This window comes from Cricetulus griseus, chromosome 3 (genome assembly GCF_003668045.3).
Source record: "Cricetulus griseus strain 17A/GY chromosome 3, alternate assembly CriGri-PICRH-1.0, whole genome shotgun sequence".
Classification (NCBI taxonomy): domain Eukaryota; kingdom Metazoa; phylum Chordata; class Mammalia; order Rodentia; family Cricetidae; genus Cricetulus; species Cricetulus griseus.
In genome coordinates this window covers 170,213,003-170,231,475 of record NC_048596.1, presented here as the reverse complement: position 1 = coordinate 170,231,475, position 18,473 = coordinate 170,213,003, and the positions used below count along the sequence as shown (strand labels likewise).

Sequence of the window (18,473 nt, the reverse complement as noted above, 5' to 3'; positions counted from 1 at the left end):
ACCCTCCCACTTCCTGCCGCCAGAGCCTATTCACTTCCGGCGTGCATTAGCCTCCTCTTGCTCTCGACTGTTAATGGCGGGCGGCGGCTGCTGAGCGGGACGCAGATAACCGCTGCCCGCCCTGCGGAAGTCTCCGCAGGCCCCGGCTTTCTGCACGTCTCCTGTATCGGAGCTGTTCAGCATGTCTGTGGTGCCGCCGAACCGCTCGCAGACGGGCTGGCCCCGGGGGGTCAACCAGTTTGGCAACAAGTACATCCAGCAGACCAAGCCCCTAACCCTGGAGCGCACCATTAACCTGTAAGTGCGGCGAGGCCTGGGCGGGCAAAACAGTCACCGGATGCGGGATGTCCCTTCCGGGATGCTCGCTTTCTTCTCCCCCAGACCGCTTTCTCGCCCCGGATTTGGCAGTTTTCCTATTTTGAAGAGAGATTTGTTCTCCCTTTCCTTTATTCAGTCATGGTTTGCTTTGAATTCATTATAATGTGCATGTTCTTTCAACCCATTGTTTTCATTGCACATGTATTTGTTTTTTATTTGAAATGAGTAACTATAATTTTGGTAGGGTGTATATTTCTTTTAGAGTAAGTTTTCCAGATTTACCTCTAATGGCCTAGGTTTTTTTTTTCTTTAAGTGTTGTGTAGTATTCTATCAAGTGACTACATTTTATTCATTTTCGTGCTGTCCTCTACCTCCTGCATTCGTATGTCTTGTCTGCCGAAGTGACACTATCACCGCCTGCACCCAGTAGACCTAGATTGAGAGTACACACTCTGTTGTCTGGTGGTCTTTAACACTGTTGGAGATAGCTTGTTGCCCAGAAAGCCTGTTGTGTCGGCTGTTTTTTTCTTCTTTTCTTTTCTCTTCTTTTCTCTTCTTTTCCTTCCCTTTCCCTCCTTCCCTCCCTCCCTCCCTCCCTTCCTTTTTTTGGACACAAGGTTTCTCTGTATTGCTTTGGAGGTTGTGCAGGAACTACCTCTATAGACCAGGCTGGCCTCCAATTCACGGAGACCCGACTACCTCTGCCTCCCGAGTACTGGCATCAAAGGTGTGCATCACCAACGCCCGGCTGTGGGCTGGTTTTGTTTTCAACACACCTTTAACCAATTTATTGCTTTTCGAGATCTCTCTCAAAATTTTGCTGTAGCAAGAAGTTGGGATTGGGATATAGCTTTATAGCTCACTCAGTATTTGGTATCCTGCTGCCCAATGTGGAGCTGATGCTAATGGAAGAAAGTGGCCAGTTCAGGCTGATTATGTATTTAAAAAGTGCAAGACTTTGCTGATGGTGTTTTGGTAAATCATCATTGTGTTTCTTGCTTTCATGTTCAAGTAAATGAACTTTTCCTTCTAAAACCAAATGTGACATAAAATTGAGAAAATTACTATTACTGTCTGTCAAAACAACTACTGGCCTGGAAACTTAGGTAATAAAATATGAGGTTTGTAAAATCTGGAAGTAGCTGAAAACTATGTCTGTGCAAATTAACTTTTGCAACAAAATACATAGTTGCACTTTAATTTCCTGTTATAAAAATGTTTATAAGATTCCTGTGAGCCTGGTGGTGGTGGCACATGCCTTTGATCCTGCACTTGAGAATCAGAGACCAGTGGATCTCTGAGTTAGAGGCCAGTCTGGTCTACAGATGGAGTACCAGGACAGGCTCCAAAGCTACACCGAGGAATCCTGTCTCTTAAAAAACAAAACAAAACAAAGGTTCCTATGAAATGGAGAAGGCAAGTGTTCTTTTAAAAAATGAATGAGGGGTTTGCTAACTGGTAGTTTGCCTAGTGTATGCAAGACTCCAGGTTCCATCTCCAGCACCTCAAAAAGTAAAAACTGCAAGCACAAGGTCTATATTACTTCAATGATGAGCGAAGGCCATGGGTTTTATATATACTATCCTTGATTCCTAGGTCAGTTGACATCAGGCCACTGTAGAATTATTGAAATAGGTGTGCTTTTAGAGATGTTTTACAGGTGAGCATGTTATTTTTCACTTCCTTTGTAATGCAATGTTGAGAAATAAATTGCTGTGAACTTGAGTCCACCTGGGTGAACTGTATACTAAATGGGATTTAGTATGTAGTAGGTCTTTGTTTCTGTAGTATGTTTTCATTTAGGGAAAACGGAATGGGTGCTTTTGTAACACACAGTGTGTATACACAGGACTAGGTGCTCAGATGGATGAGTAAGATGCACACTGTACTTTAAGATGCCCACAGTATGATGTGGAAAATGTGCTCTATGCGGTCTGATGCTCACATCTCACAGCTGGAAATTCTAATGTTTCATTCTGCTGGGATCTTACGATGTAGGAGATAGCCCTTGCAATAGAAATATATTGTGGCTGGGTGGTAATTCTTTCTAACGCAGGTTGGGAAAACCAAATGTTAACACATTGGAAAGCATTGTGCAGTAAATTGTACTATGTGTAGTAACTTCTTCCTAATAATGATGATATTAGATGGATTATTGGATCTACTGCAAGATTATTTGTAGTTGTTAAAGACCCCTGAAAAATGGGCCTTTAATCCCAGCACTTGGGAGGCAGAGGCAGGCGGATTTCTGCGAGTTCGAGGCCAGCCTGGTCTCCAGAGCGAGTGCCAGGATGGGCTCCAAAGCTACACAGAGAAACCCTGTCTGGAAAAACCAAAAAAAAAAAAAAAAAAAAAAAAAAAAAGACCCCTGAAAATGGTATATTTTCATTGTCTTAGAGCTACTTTGTTTATGCTTAGAATTTGACTTCTGGAATTAGTGGGGTTTTTTTGTTGGTTATCTTGATTTTCCTTCTCAAGAACTGAGAAGGAAACTGTGTATGTAGTTGTCTATTAATGTCAAGAGTTTTGTGTGTGATATATGTGTGCTGTATGTATCCATGCAGATGTATATACTTGTGTATGTGAGGGTTTGTATGTGGAGTGTATGTGTGCACTCGAGTGTGTGTGTGTGTGTGTGTGTGTGTGTCTGTGTCTGTGTGTGTGTGTGTGTGTGTGTGTGAAGCATTTGTGACTGTATGGGTGTGCCTGTGCCACACAGCACTTGTGTGGAAGTCAGGGCAGTGTCAGGTGTCAGTTCTCACCTTCTACCTTGTTTGAGAACAAGATCTCTCACAGAGTTACCATGGGATCTTGTGGAGCTATCATGCTCAATTTGGTTTGTTTGGTGCTGGCTGGATGTTTGTTTATTTTTGTGGGTGCTGGAGATTGAATTTAGGGCCTCATGCTTGCTTAATAAGCACTTTACTGACTGTCTTCTCAGCCCAGTATCAAGGATTTTGTTGTTGTTGTTGTTATTTTTGGTAGATGAGATGCTTTGGAGTTTGCCATGTTCAGCCAAAACATTCTTACTGAAAAAAACCTATAATTTAGGGGCTGCAAGGTAGAATGTGGTGAAATATAAATGTAGATTTTAAACTTTAAGGAAAATTTGGTCTTTACTAATCAAGATGAAGTCTTTAGCACTTTAAGTCATACTTTGGGTTCTAGATAGAGAGAAGAGGCTATTTAGCTTAGATATGGGCGGGAAGAGTAAGCATACTGGATAGGGTAAATGCCAAACTCAGAGGGAAAAAGAAAACAGGTCTAAGCCACTGTGGTGTTTTATGTCCTTAATCCAGCACTTGGGAGGAAAAAGCAGGCTGGTCTCTGTGTTCAAGGCCAGCTTGGTCTAAGTTCCAGAACTACTCTGTTTCAAAAAACAAGCAAGGGGATAGAAAGATGGCTCAGAGGTTGAGAGGTCCAGAGTTCAATTCCCAGCAACCACATGGTGGCTCACAACCATGTGTGGTTGTGAGCAAGATCTGGTGCTGGCTTCTGGCGTGCAGGCATATATGCAGGCAGAACATTGTATACATAATAAATCAGTCTTTTTTTAAAAAAAGAGCAAAATCTGGGTATTGCTGGGAGAGACAGAAAATAGTTGGAGAGGGACTTCTTGAGGTAAGAGTGCTTGCTGCCAAGGCTGATGATGTGAGGTTCAGTCCCCAGAACCCACATGGTGAAAGGAGAGTACAGACTCACACAAGTTATCCTTTGACCTCTGAACATGTCATAGAACATCATATGAAGACATGTACAAAGACTTTTTTTTTTTAATTAAAAGAAAGCAAGAGAGATGTTGATAGACAGTGGTGGCTCAGCATATATGAGAAAAGAGATTAGCTGTAGTGCCATTTAGCTAATAGAAGTTATAACTAGGTTAATCAGAAGAACCAGGCCGGTCATTTGGTATTAGTGTAATGAAATGATTAAAACCAGTATGGATATAAACTTTGATAAACATTTCAGGGACCTTAGGACAATGCAGTCTGTGCTTAATTCATGGAAGTTCTGGCTTCGAGAGTAAGACAGCAACAGTATTCTCATCTTTGCTATCTCATAGCTGGTTGTGAAGTTTTGGGCCAGCCTTTGACAGTGTAGCTTTGACCACTGTTTTTTTTTTTTTATGTTGTTTTGAACTGTCCTGGTAAATAAGATCATCTGTTCTCATGCTAAATGCTTGTCTTTGGTTCACAGGTATCCGCTTACCAATTATACCTTTGGTACAAAAGAGCCCCTCTATGAGAAGGACAGCTCTGTTGCAGCCAGATTTCAGCGCATGCGGGAGGAATTTGATAAAATTGGGATGAGAAGGACTGTAGAAGGGGTTCTGATTGTGCACGAGCACCGGCTACCCCATGTGTTACTGCTACAGCTGGGAACAACTTTCTTCAAATTGTAAGTAGTGTTGGAAATTAACAGCAAGACAACTTGTAATAAATTGACTCTTTAGCTTGGAACACAATTATTTATTTAAACAAATGCTATGAAAGATTCTTGAAAGAAAACAGTCACGTTTTTTCTCCAGTGTAGTGCTTACTTCCTTTCCAAAGTAGAAATCTGCATGTTTTATATATTGTTAATATCCTTGAGCTAGATCAGCCCAAACTCAGTTTCTAGGAGTGATAGAAACATTACTGAATGAGGTTGTTTTTGTGTAGTTTAATCACTTGAGCCCATAACTCTAAATATTTACTTGCTCACTGTTAAGATTGTGCCAAAAAGAAAATCCTCAAAACTGTCTTTGAAAAATGGACTATTCCTCAGACCTAAAGAATGTAGTCTGTTGTCTGGGTATTTGCTAGACTCCATTATATATAACTTTCCTGTGAAGAGGCTGTGGTGGATTGCTGGCCAGTGGTTAGTTTATTATATATATTGGCTTTTCTGGTTAAAACGAGGATTGTATATGATTGTCTGGTACTTAGCATTGTGTGTTCAACTTGACAGCACATCTCCCACCTTCAGTCCTTGACTGCTCATCAGATGGCACTGAAATATGTCTCATTCAGTTACTTGATAGAAGCAATGATTACTGTGTTCTTGCTATATTATCCCCAAATTGTATTAAATTCTTAACCTTTATACAGACCTGGTGGTGAACTTAACCCCGGAGAAGATGAAGTTGAAGGCCTAAAGCGCTTAATGACAGAGGTATTTTTCTGTTTAACCACTCCAACAGTCTCATTGTCCATCTGAATACCGCCAGCTTACTGATTGAGTTTTCATATGTCTTGTGAAAATATGGTTAATTTGAATAGTTAGTAGTCAGTAAATACAACTTAAACCTTAATTAGTATAATATTTATTTTCTGCAAAATAAGCATCTCTGATTTTAGTGCTTGATAAACTGAGTCAGAAGAATTACGTTAAGTTTGAGCCCACTTAGGCTACATAGTGAGTCCTATGCCAGCTGGGCCACGGAGTGAGACCCTGTTGCTAAATAAAATAAAACAAAACAAAACAAAGTTATCGAAGAAGCAATAATGGTAAATTGCCTTTTTGTAGTTTTCACAAGAACCAGAGGAAACCTACTCACTTTTCTGCTGGTTCTTCGGAAAAACTCTATCAAAAAGTCAAGAAAAAGATAACCTTTAAACGGTATAAATTATTCCGGTGTTGGTGGTTCACGCCTTTGATCCCAGCACTCGGGAGGCAGAGACAGGTGGATCTCTGTTAGTTTGAGGCCAGCTTGGTCTACAGAGTGAGTTCCAGCACAACCTTCAAAGTAATACAGAGAAATCCTGTCTCGAAAACAAACAAACAAAAAGGTATAAGTTTAGTAGTCCTTATTTAAGGAAGGCAAAATGAGGCATTAGCAAAATAATAAATAAAATAGCAACAATAAGTTGGAAAGAGATGGAAGGTAGCTGGGCTCACTTTAGCAAAGTTAGCAGAAACTGTGGCTCAGCTGGAGGACAGCATAGTATGCAGCACTAAAGAAGAAAGGCTAAGGAATTGTAGGTGCCAGAGCCAATGAGCCCATCCATGAGCTGGATTGGTTGAATCTATAAAGGTTATATTTATTTATCTGCGTTGTTTTTCCCATTCTGTCTAGTTGAGCAGGGACTGACTGATGACTGATTCTATAGGAACTGAAAAAGCCAATGCTTAGCTGTAAAAGTTTAGGAGATGGGGAGAAGTCGAGCTGTGAAGGGGTTGAGAGCATCTGTGCAGAGTGGAACAGAGAATGTTACTTTGCACAGAAGACTGCAGATTTCTGCTCTGAAGAGAGTGACCAGTCCAAGATCTCCCAGAAGTAATACAGGAAACTAAAAAATCTGAAGCATGCCTTCATAATTCTGAAAGAATATGATTTTCATACCAGAACTCTCTAATATAACTATAAAGCAACAGTGGGAGAAGTAATTATTTTAACATTTGCAGAAATTTCAAGACTGTATAATCTCTTGTACCCTTTCTCAGGAAACAGTAAAGAAAGTTTGCTTGCAAGATGAAGAGATAAAGTAGGAAAGCTGATATAATAATTAGAACACTAAGGTCCCGCTCTGTAGGAGACAGACCAAAGAAAGCCCTAGTACCCAGCCATGAACTAGGCTGTGCACAGAGCAGAGCAGACAATACAGGAAAGTGAAGAGAGATAGTGATTGCAAGTCTAAGCTCTCAGATAGTGGGGAATCAGAATGGTGATAGCAAATGAAATGCAGCAGTAACTCTAGAGGATAGTTGTCTAATTTAATTTAATTATAGTGTACTAGTTGTTCTTTTGCATGGTAGTCATTAATTTAAATACTGAATACTTAGGTAATCAGATACTGATAATGGGAGAGTGATGGGGAAAGACATGAGTGAGCATTATGGTTTTAATACCTAAATTCTAATGTACAGTTGAGGGAGGTGAATCTGGCAAACATTAACTCAGCCAAGTAATCATGGTTCACATTAATGGTGAGTCATGCTGATAGCATGAGCCTTTGATGTGATTTTTTATTTGATATAAGAATGGCATTTTACCTCTATTCTCTTCCTCAGTCTCACTGAGAAATAAATAATCTACAAAATCCTGACCAGTATTCTTCAAGACAGTCAAGATCATCAAGCTATAGAACGATACTGTCTAGAGCAGCTCAGGGAAAGTGATGACCACATGTATTATATCTAGGATGGGATCCTGGGCCTGAAGGGGGACATTAGGTACAGAATTAAAAGAGGCCTGAAAACTCTATGGGTTTCTTTGGTATAGTGTTTATCTTTTCATTTGTTTAAAAGATATGCTTTACTCATGTAAGATGGAAGCAGTACAGAAAGGTGTGGGCATTATGGGGAGTTCCTAGCCCATCTTTGAAAGGTTTCTTAATGTGTAAAACTGTTCTAAAACAATTGAAACATAAAGGAATACTTTTAAACATAGAGAAAAATGCTGGGGAAAACAACTAGAGGCTGAGTGTTATAGCCATTTGGGAGTGAGTGAAACATGACAGGGATTGCATTCTTATTCTGAACTTTGTAGAACCCATTTTGACCAGTGAAATAGGTAGAATATAATTTCAAGTTTACTCATGTGTATGATTGTTTGCCTGTATTTATGTATGTTTGTGCACCATGTGTGTGCTTGATGCCCTCAGATGCCAGAAATGTGGAGTTAGATTCCTAGAACTAGAGGTACAGACAGTTGTGAGTCACCTGTGGGTGCTGGGAACCAAACCCAGGTCTTCTGAAATAGCAGTCAGTGCTCCTAATCACTGAGCCATCTCTGCAGCCTGAGTCTTAACTTGATGAAAACAAGTTCATGTTATGTTACAAAGAGTAATAATGGAATTTTGTGAGAATGAAATATTTACATGTTTGTAACTTTAGGTAGATGATTTGTAGAAATTCTAGTCGATTCTACAAAACCTGTTGTATGCTATTTTGCTGATGTTAACTGGTCATCTTTGGTTTTCCATGATTTATAGCAAGAGCTAAAGGACAGCTGTTTTTGAGACAGTGTCTCACCATGTAGCCCTTGTTAGCCCAGAGCTTGCTATGTAGATTGACCTCACAGAGACTCACCCTCCTCTGCCTACTGAATGTAGGATTAAAGGTATATGCTACCACATCCAGCTTTCTTGGTTCCTTTGGTGGGTTGATGCTAGATTTTGAACTAGTCATGTATATCTTGGCAGATTGAAATGAGTAATAAATTGCAGAAAGGAAATCTATCAGGAAGACACTAGCTGACTGATGACTCTGTTAAGAGTATCACCGAAAATAATCCCCTGCCACAGAAAGGTATTCTTATGTGTGTGTTTAGTTTACTCACTATACTATTTTTCAGATACTGGGTCGTCAAGATGGAGTCCTACAAGACTGGGTCATCGATGACTGCATTGGTAACTGGTGGAGACCAAATTTTGAACCTCCTCAGGTCAGTGTCAGTTGTGTTTACCAAGCATTTGGTTAAGGAGAAAACTCACTTAAGTCCAGACATTTAAAAAGATCAGGGCCAATGGGCATTGGTGGCACATGCCTTTCATCTCAGCACTTGGGAGGCAGAGGCAGTGGATCTCTGATTTTGAGGCCAGCCTGGTCTAGCCTGGTCTACAGATCGAGTTCCAGGACAGGCTCCAAAGGTACACAGAGAAACCCTGTTTCGAAAAACCAAATAAATAAATATAAAAATAAAGATCAGGGCCAACCAGATGGCTCAGCAGGTAAAGGAGCTTGCTGTCAAGCCTTATGACTTGAGTTTGTCCCTAGAACTCACATGATGGAACCAGGTGATCAATTCCCATAAATTGTTTTCTGACTACTACATGCATGCTGTGGCATGTATATCTACACACAGACACAGACACACACACACACACACAAAGGGGAATTTTTTAAAAACACAAAATAACAAAAGTAGACCATGACTTCCCATTTCTTATTTTCATTTACTTAATTTTGATTTAAAAAACATTTTTGAAGCCAAATAGCTTGCTGGGCAGTGGTGGTGTGTTCCCAGCACTTGGGAGGCAGAGACAGGTGGTTTTCTGCAAGTTTGAGGCCAGTGTGGTCTACATAAGTGTGTTCCAGGACAACCAGAGCTGTTAACACTGAGAAACCCTGTCTCAAAAACCAAAAAACCCCAAACAACTTTTCCCTTTCATGTGTATGAGTGTTTGCCTGTGTATATATATGTGCTTGATGTCCAAGGAGGTAAGAGAGGGAGTTGGATCCCTGGAACTGGAGTTAGGATGATTGTTAGTCACCATAGGTGCTGAAAACAACCCCACCGCTCTCAAATAAGTGGAAAGAAAAAAAAAAAAGATCAAAATAAACCTTGACTTTTAATTTTTCTCAGCTTCTTAATTAAGGTTTAGAAGACATTGTAACTTTAAGTTGTGGATACTCATGAGTGCAAGTATTCCAGAGTTTACAAAACTCTAGAATTGGAAGCACTTTGATCTTGTGCCTTTCTAATAAGGGATTCTCAATCTAACTCCAAATTTAGTAGCCTAAAGCAATAGATATTTATTACCTTGGAATTTTCTGGGCTTCATGAAGTCACAGATTCTCAGCTGGGACTGCATCATAAATCAGAGCAGGACAAGGATCTAATTTCTACTTCACATGCGTGCAGACCTTCTTGGCTATTAGACTGGAGTCTTCAGTTTTTGCCAGTTGTTGACATAGGGCTTCCCTCAGTTTTTGTCATCTTCAAAGAATAACTCCCTCTAGGACAGCTACCTTCCCTAGAGCATGTAATTGAAGAGAATGTAAGAAATGATGTCAGGGAGTGCCCAAGTGGGAAGCTGTGATCATTTAGCTTCCTGGTCTTGGCAGTGGCATATGATCACTTCTGAATTCTATTTGTTATATTCTGATCCATAGCGGGAGACAGTCTATTAAGGTGTGAATGCAGAGACGTTTGGGACATTTGAATGCTGGCCTCCATGAATCATGGTTTGTCTTTCTGTTTTGTTTTTTGAGACAGGGTTTCTCTGTATAACAGCTCTGGCTGTCCTGGAACTTGCTTTGTAGACCTCGAACTCACAGAAATACACCTGCCTCTGTTTTTCCAGTGCTGGGGTTACAGGCATGCACCACCACTGCCCAGCTGGTTTGTCCTTCTGTTAAGGGTGTGAAGGCCCATGCTTGTTTAAATCCTACCACTTAGGTGGCAGAGGCAGGTGGATCTCTGTAAGTTCAAGGCCAGCCAGGGAATGCTAGGACAGCTAGTACTTACACTAGTGAGACTTTGTCTCAAAGGAGTTATAAACATCTTTTTATATATTATTTGGTTGGTTTTTGTAATGATAACAGCTCATTGATGAAGTCATGAAGTCACTGGAGATACAACCTCACAACTCTTTGGTTACTGTGGGGTATGGTCCTATAGGAAATAGTAGCTGCTGCTTTCCCTTTAAGTTTTCAAAAGAATGCATTCATTCTTCAAAGATACATTATGGGGTAAGTAGGACAGATGTGAATGCAGATTGCTTTAGAGGTGAATCAGGAAGTAGCAAAGTAAAGGGAGAGGGGGACCAGAAGCAGCCAGTGTTAACAATAAAAAGCCAGGCATGGTGGTACATACCTATAACCTCAGTACTCTGGTGGTAGAGACAGAAAGCTAAGGAGTTCCAGCCAATCTTAGCTAAATACTGAGTCCGAGGCCAGCTCAAGCAACATGAGAGACCCTGTCTCAAGTTTTATTGAAACCTCAACAACACCAGAGCAAAGCCAAATAAAATCCCACATAATAGTATTGATCTCACTATAGTCATTAGTAGTTAGATTAATACTGCTAAAGGTTGTCAAGCAACCGATGTCTAACATCTCTTCAAATGGTCAGAAAGATGGAAATCAAGGGACTCCTCCCCCTTTAGGCAAGACTTGAATGAATTCCCCTACAATTTCATGAGTTGAGAAACTTAACAGACTCCCCAAAAAGCTTAGAGGTTTTTGGAAAGCAGGGTGAAACTATGAGAGCAAGGAGGGCATTTTCCAATACTTCCAAATATGCCTGCCCTAACATCTAAAGGAGAGGGACATTCTTTGATATGGGCGTGAACACCTCCTTCCAGTGTTGGTATATGAACTTAAGTATGCTTGCTGTATTTACGTCCACTATAATGATTGAAAATAATATTGATGCTCAGATTTTCATACTTTGGCTAGTAAGGCAGCATCTTAAAGTTGGTCTTTATTTCTTTCGACAGATCAAAAGTCCTATCATTGGAGTTTCTTTTCCTGACATTGTGTTCTAGGTCAAGTGTTACACAACATTGGCCAGCAAAAGATGTTCTGTCCTTTCCTGACCACCTTATGTAGCTAAGGACGAGGGGCTCTGTGGACTTGGTGTTCCTGAGAGTTGTCACAGTACATTTGTATCCTGGTGTTAGGAAGCAAATTTTCATACACAGATGGTGAAGTTGCTGTTTCAAAGATATGTACAATTATTCTGAACAGGCTTTGGTTTCTTGGATGTTCCTTTATCTAATGGAAAGGAAAGTACTCAGTGATAACTCAGAAGTCTTCAGGCTGTTTTCTGAATAGCCTCCTTTATCTCCTCTACTGTGACTCTGTGGCTATTCCTTTACTACACTGAAGCCTAAGGTTGGCCCCAGAAGTAAGGATTAAATAAAATGCTGTTTATTCTGCTTTATCCAACTTTCCTGTTTTTATTGGGTATCATTGCAGAATGGTATTTTATTTCCTTATTTTAGTCTTTTCTTATAAAATGCACCAGCTTAGCTATTAAGACCAGGACTAGAGGAGAACAGCCTTTTAGAAAGGGGGCAGCTGCAAATAGAAGGAAATTATTTTGTTTGGCCATGCTTTGTTGAATGTGAAGCAGAGGTGTTTTTTTCAAGTGTGTTTGAACTCCTTCTCACCTCTTTATCCCTCCACTGTTAATATTCTGGTTTTCATATAGATCTCCAAATCTTGGGATAGTTGCTTCATTTCATTTGTATTTTAGGGGTAGTGCCAAGGTATAACTATCCTAATTTCAGTAGTGGTTGGATACCAGTGAGGAATAGAGACTATGGAGTAAGCAGTAGGCTTTTTTAATGACTTAAGGACTGCATAGATGTAGTGTCAGTGTGGCTTCACTAAACTGGTAATCTTGTGGAAGTTCCTACGTAAAGTGAGTGTGAATGTTCTACCTCTTTTGGCAGCCATGGGCCTTTAGCCCACTCTCCCTGTATGTCTCTTTTCAGCATTTTGTAAATCCTCTGCCCTCAAATACAACCCTAAAAGGAAACGGATTTCTGAATATTGTTGGAGATCATAGGAGAGATATGTATAATACAGACATGATAAAGGAAGGAAAAATATCTGAACTCCTCCACCCCATGTCAAATTGTTCACAAGCAGTAGTTTCTCTAGCTATTTCTGTACTCTAGTTTTTCTAATTATTTTCTCTATTTTACCCAGCAGTTAGACTCTACCCAGCTGGCAGAATTCCACTTAACTCATCTTGTGTTCTTAAAGCATGTGCCATGTGTATGGGGGTGGGGATAGGAGGAAGGGGCAAAGAGCATCTTGTCAAATAACTCAGAGGCTTTAAGGTTTTCATGGCCTAACATGACCACATCAGGATTCTACAACTTACAAATGGAAGCAGCAACTTTTGTTGAAACTAAAGGTTGATTGTGTTGTAAATTTCTCCAGTCATACATTCTTTGACTGTTTTACTTGAATGGTTGATGGGTTTCCTGCTTGTTATTTAATGTGTCTGTTATGTAGGTGTTCAGTCCAGTGAAGGGAAATGAGACAGTAGCGTACTACCAGCAGTAAGTATACATGTAGAGAACTAACTGAAGCCATGGCATGTGTGTAACAGTAAGATCGAGTTAGGATATGAGGATAGTTGAGCTTTTTCTGAATTGGAAAACTTGATAACTAAGACATGAGGTATAAGGAATAGTGATGCTTGAAACCCATGTTATTCTCATTTTCTGTTTTAGTATCCATATATTCCTGCACATATTACAAAGCCCAAGGAACATAAGAAGTTGTTTCTGGTTCAGCTTCAAGAGAAAGGTAAGGCATTTGTCTGGAAGACAGCTGTCTAAAAGCTCTTGCAACGCACCCTCAGAGGTTCCCCTCCTTGTCTCCTCCAGTTTCCTTGAATAACTATAGGTTCACTGTAATACTGAAAACACCTCTCACACTTAGGCAAAATCACCTAGTTTCTCTTTGTGCCAGTCATGGTGTAGGGGGCAATGAGTTCTAACTAGAGCTTCAAGTATGAGATTATTGTATTTTTAGTAATTTTTTGTAGTTCAGTTGTTTGTTAGTATTGATTCTTACATGGTGGTAAGATTAAAAACCTCAAGATTGTCTTTTAAAGAGTCTTCAGACCTGTTATGTTTTAACAAGTAACTATTCCACCCCAACATCCCATCCCTACCCCACTCCCCCCAAAATCTTGAACTCCTGATTCTAACACCTTCCCTCTCAAGTGCTGAGATAACAGGCTTTCACTGCCATCCTGGGCTTTTGTGGCAGGTTCTTGCTATATAGCCCAGGCTTGGCTCCAAATCAGCCAATCTTTCTCTCTCTATTGCGCACGTGCGCGCGCGCAGTAGTGGGAACTAAACTCCAGTCCTCTGGAAGAACAGCGATTGCTCTTAACTGCTGTGTCATTTTTCAGCCAGCCTGCTTGCCTGCCGGCTGGCCCACCCTTCTCCTTTCCCTCCTCTCTGACTGAATATCCTTGGAAATGCTGTAATTGACCTGGAGCTCCTCAATTAGGCTAAACTGGCTGGTCACTTGCCTCCACTTTACTGGCACCAGGGTTATAAGCACACACATCATATGGGTTTGGGGGATTAAACTCTGTTCCTCATGCTTGGAAGGCAAGTCTCCAAATCTTGATCCTCCTGCTTTAGCCTGTGGAGTGCTAGAATTTTCACAATGTCTGGCTCTGTTTCTTGCAATAGTTTAAGATGAGAATTAAAAATTAAATTACAATCCCAAGGCAATTCTCATCTTGCTTTTTAAGATATTTATTGGCATTTCTCTCTTGAGAGGTTAAGTTTCAAATATATTTCTATAGTCTCTAGAAGACATAGATAACCCAAAATGATGAATGAGAATTGCCTTTCTCCATAAAAGTTTTTTTCAGGCCTGGGGAGGTGGCTTAGGAAAAGTGCTTACTGTGCAAGATTCAGAACCTGAGTTTGGCCCTTCAGCACTCATGTAAGAAGAGGAGCGCAGTGGTACACCTCTGTAAGCCTAGACTGCCAGGCAGAGATAGATAGGTAGAATCTGGGGGTTTCCCTGATCAGCAAGCCTAGCCAAAACAGTGAGCTCCAGGTTCCCCGAGAACCTAAGGAAATTAGGTGGGAAGGGGTTGAGAAGACACCCTGATGGCCACCTCTGGCCTTCACATGTGCTTGCATGGGCGAACACACATCACAGCTTTTCTCAATGTTAAGTTGACTAGTCACAAGGTGGGAGTAAATATCAAATGGAATTAAGGAAATGGAATACTTTTTTGTTGTTGTTTTTATAGCCTTGTTTGCAGTCCCGAAAAATTACAAGCTGGTAGCTGCGCCATTGTTTGAATTGTATGACAATGCACCCGGATATGGACCCATCATTTCTAGTCTTCCTCAGCTGCTGAGCAGGTATGGGAGGTTAAACACTTCTGATGGAGTTATGTAAAATGTCTAGTTAAAAATATTTGGGAGGCAGAGGCAGGTGGATCCTGTGAGTTCGAGGCCAGCCTGGTCTACAGATCGAGTTCCAGAACAACCTCCAAAGCAATACAGAGAAACCCTGTCTAAAGCCCCCTCCCCCCCAAAAAAAAATATTTGGAGCCCCTTGAGAAGTTATAGTTCACAAATTTTAGGGCTTAAGGAAAATAAAGACAGTCCGTGGTTTTTTTCCTCCCCTTCCTGAGACACAGGTTTCTCTGTATAGCCTTGGCTGTTCTGGAACTAGCATCATAAACCAGTCTAGCCTCAAACTCAAGAGATCTGCCTGCCTCTACCTTCCAAATTCTGGGATTAAAGGTGTATGCCAGCATGAGTAAATTCTTATGTGTATGTAATCGATAGATTAAAATACCACTAAAAGTACCCCAAGACTGAAATCATGGAATGATGCTCTTGTATGGTTCTTTCCTTAGATCTGGTATCTTCCACAGGTAAGTTTGAGGTGTATTCAAAGAAGAGATGGTAAAACAGTAAATATATAAAATATGAAGTGGTTGTCTACATAAAAATGTGGAGCCGAGAGGTGATGGCGCATGTCTTTAATCCAGCACTTGGGAGGCAGGTGGATCTCTTGAGTTTGAGGTCATAGTGGTCTACAGAGTGAGTGCCAGGGCAGGCTCCAAAGCTACACAGAGAAACCCTGTCTCAGTCAAATCTTTTAATATAGTTTATTCTCTTTCAGTTTTTGGAACTTACTGTACTTAAGCCTGAATTGGTAAAATGGGATACAGTCTTATAGTTTTATATGGAGTCTGAATTTTGAGGCAAATAGGTGTGTGTGTGTGTGTGTGTGTGTGTGTGTGTGTGCATGAACACACTTTTCATTCTTGAACTTTCAGTAAAATTTTGTGGATTATGCAGTTAGTATTTGGATTTGAATCCCACTTTTTTTATGATTTGTTTTTTATTTTGTGCCCATTGGAGTTTTGCCTGTATGTAGATCTGTGTGAAGCTGTCAAATCCCCTGGAGCTGGAGTTACAGAGAGTTGTGAGCTTCCAGGTGGGGGCTGGGACTTGAACCCAGGACCTTTGGAGCAGCCAGCCTTTGCTCTTAACTGTGGACCCATCTCTTCTACCCCCTTTCAATACTTGCTGGTAGTACAACTTTGGACAAGCTCTTACACTTGTTCGATAGATACTTCATATGCAAATGAGGACGGTAGTTCCTTCATAGGACTGTGGGGACCAACTCAGATAACACATATAAAATGCTTAGAACATAGTACCTGGAAGTGCTTAATACATGCTAGTTTAACAGTCATGGTGTTAGTTTCTGTGGATTGTAGAACTGGCTTGGTGATTGTAGTACTGGCCTTTTTACTTTGTCACTACTTCCTTCAGTTTTTGCTCCTCTGCTTTGGCCTCTTGCTATATCAGGTGACATACATGAGCATATGTATGCACAGAGCAAAGGAAGTGTAACAATGTTTTATGTCTTGAAGGAACTTTTGTAGTTCATAATTAACCAAATTTACACTGTTAATGTTCCAGTGGTAAGTAGTATATAAGCATGGCCAATGAAGGCCAATTGTCTTAGTATAGAAATGCTAAACATGTCCAAGGGGGAGAAACACCCCGGTAATTCCTTCGTTGTTTAAGGTGGGAGCTGTAAAACTAATAATGTTTTTAATAATAGTTTTCTGTTTTTTAAACTCAGGTTCAATTTTATATACAACTGAATTCCTGCACAGAAGTAACGAAGCCGTCTCTGTGAGCACAGCTTACACACATAGAAGAATTGTAGAGAATTTTTGGTTTTCTCTTGTTCCCTAAATTGCCACCTCCTTCCTGTTTGAAGAGTAAAATTAATATGAACTGGATAGTGGTGTAAACATGTGACAGTGTTCATTAATTGTTTGTTCTACTCATACATTTTTTTGTACATTAAAAAAGGTGGACTTCCTATTTGTATTATTATTTTTTTAAGTTTCTCATTAAACTCTGAAAAATCTTATAGTTGAGGATCCTTTTTTCCCTGTTTTAGTCTGGGGAATGTTAAAACATTCTTGTGGTTTAGATGAGGTGAGCTTAATGGGCCTTTTGCTTCAATACTGTTGTAGGCATATAGTCTGAGACTATTATAAGTGTTTCCATTTCTCTGGGGAACTGAATTTATGTGATTACGTCCAAGGCTCAGTGTGTACCAAACTAAACTCCAGTGAGTTCTGTTACAAAGAACCCAGTATATTACATGACAAGTATGTTTTATAACTGTCTAGGCCTTACTTCACAAGTCAAAAGGCATTACACATTTGGGAAACCATTAAGATTATGTAAGCTGAAAACCACTGGAATTGGTATAAAAAGGTCCATTTAGAACTCATTGCAGTATTTTTCTTTGTATATGGGATAGTGACGATTTTCACTGCTGTGAATTGCTTATTGAGCCATGACAAAAAACATCAGGTTTTAAACTCTTAGATTACAGAGTTACGGTTATGGGAAACTGGGGTGTTGTGTATATAATGATAAAAATCTTGATTTTTAGCATGCAGTAAAGTTTTTCAAAAATATTTTAGAATAGGCTGGGTATGGTGGTACACACACTTGGGAGCCTAATGTTGGAAGATCAAGAATTCCAGGATAGCTGTTACCTAGCAAGTCCCTACCTCAAACACAATACAGAAGAATAGTTTGAATCATCTAGATTTTAGAGGTCAGGACTGGTTTTGTCAGCTTAAGAGAAAATAGCAAACTGAAACTTCTAGTACTCTGCCCAATTAGGATGAAATTATGGGGAATAAAGCTTTAGGACAAGGACAGTTGGGTGTAAGGCACACACCTTTAATCTCAGCACTCCAGAGTCAAAGGCATGTAGATCTCTTGAGTTCCAGGCCAACCATGTGTACACAGACCTTACCTCAAAAAGAAAGAAATTTTAAGGGCTGGAGGTTGACTTATTGGTTCAGAGCACTTGCTGCTTTTGTACAGGACTTGGATTTGTTCCCAGCACCACATGGTGACTCATAGCCATCTGTAACTCCAGTCCCAGAGGATCTGACATTCATGGCTGACCCTGGGCCCCAGGTATACATGTGGTCCATATACATACATGTAGGCAAAGAAAAAAAAAAGGACAACTTGGCTAACTGTGTCATTACTTACATTCAGCGTAGTTGCTTATTGTGGACTTGTTGCCTGCGGGCTTAATATAATGAAAGAAAAGTCTTAGAAGGTGTAGCAAGTTGTTAATAGGCAGAAATAAACTTGATTAGTTCTCACATGTCTCCTGAATATTGGGCAATAGCAAATGTATGTAAATACAGTCTGTTTAGTTTTGACAGTCCAGTCAAGAGTGGCTGAGGAAGTTAATTTAGAGTCATGTCAGCCCTTCTTGTGGTTGTGGCAAGGACTAACCATGCCCATACTTCATTGTGGTAAGTAGTAGTATACATGACCAAGAGTTGTAGTGGCATCTTGCCTTGCCAGTGAAATTGATTTCTTCTTAAAACCTACTAGTTCATTGAATACTACTTTTTCTCAGGGACCAACAGTCT

The 18,473-nt window shown here is 40.3% G+C and overlaps 1 protein-coding gene across 1 annotated transcript; it reads left to right on the top strand.

Annotated features, from left to right (window-relative positions):
• The first annotated feature begins 44 nt into the window (after positions 1-44).
• Positions 45-16,881, top strand: Nudt21 (nudix hydrolase 21). The gene is made up of 7 exons (XM_027405618.2): positions 45-297; positions 4,517-4,717; positions 5,410-5,473; positions 8,598-8,687; positions 13,219-13,294; positions 14,772-14,886; positions 16,634-16,881. The coding sequence occupies exons 1-7, from the start codon at positions 182-184 to the stop codon at positions 16,653-16,655; spliced, it is 684 nt and encodes a 227-aa protein (XP_027261419.1). The 5' UTR covers positions 45-181; the 3' UTR covers positions 16,656-16,881.
• The last annotated feature ends 1,592 nt before the right edge of the window (positions 16,882-18,473 follow it).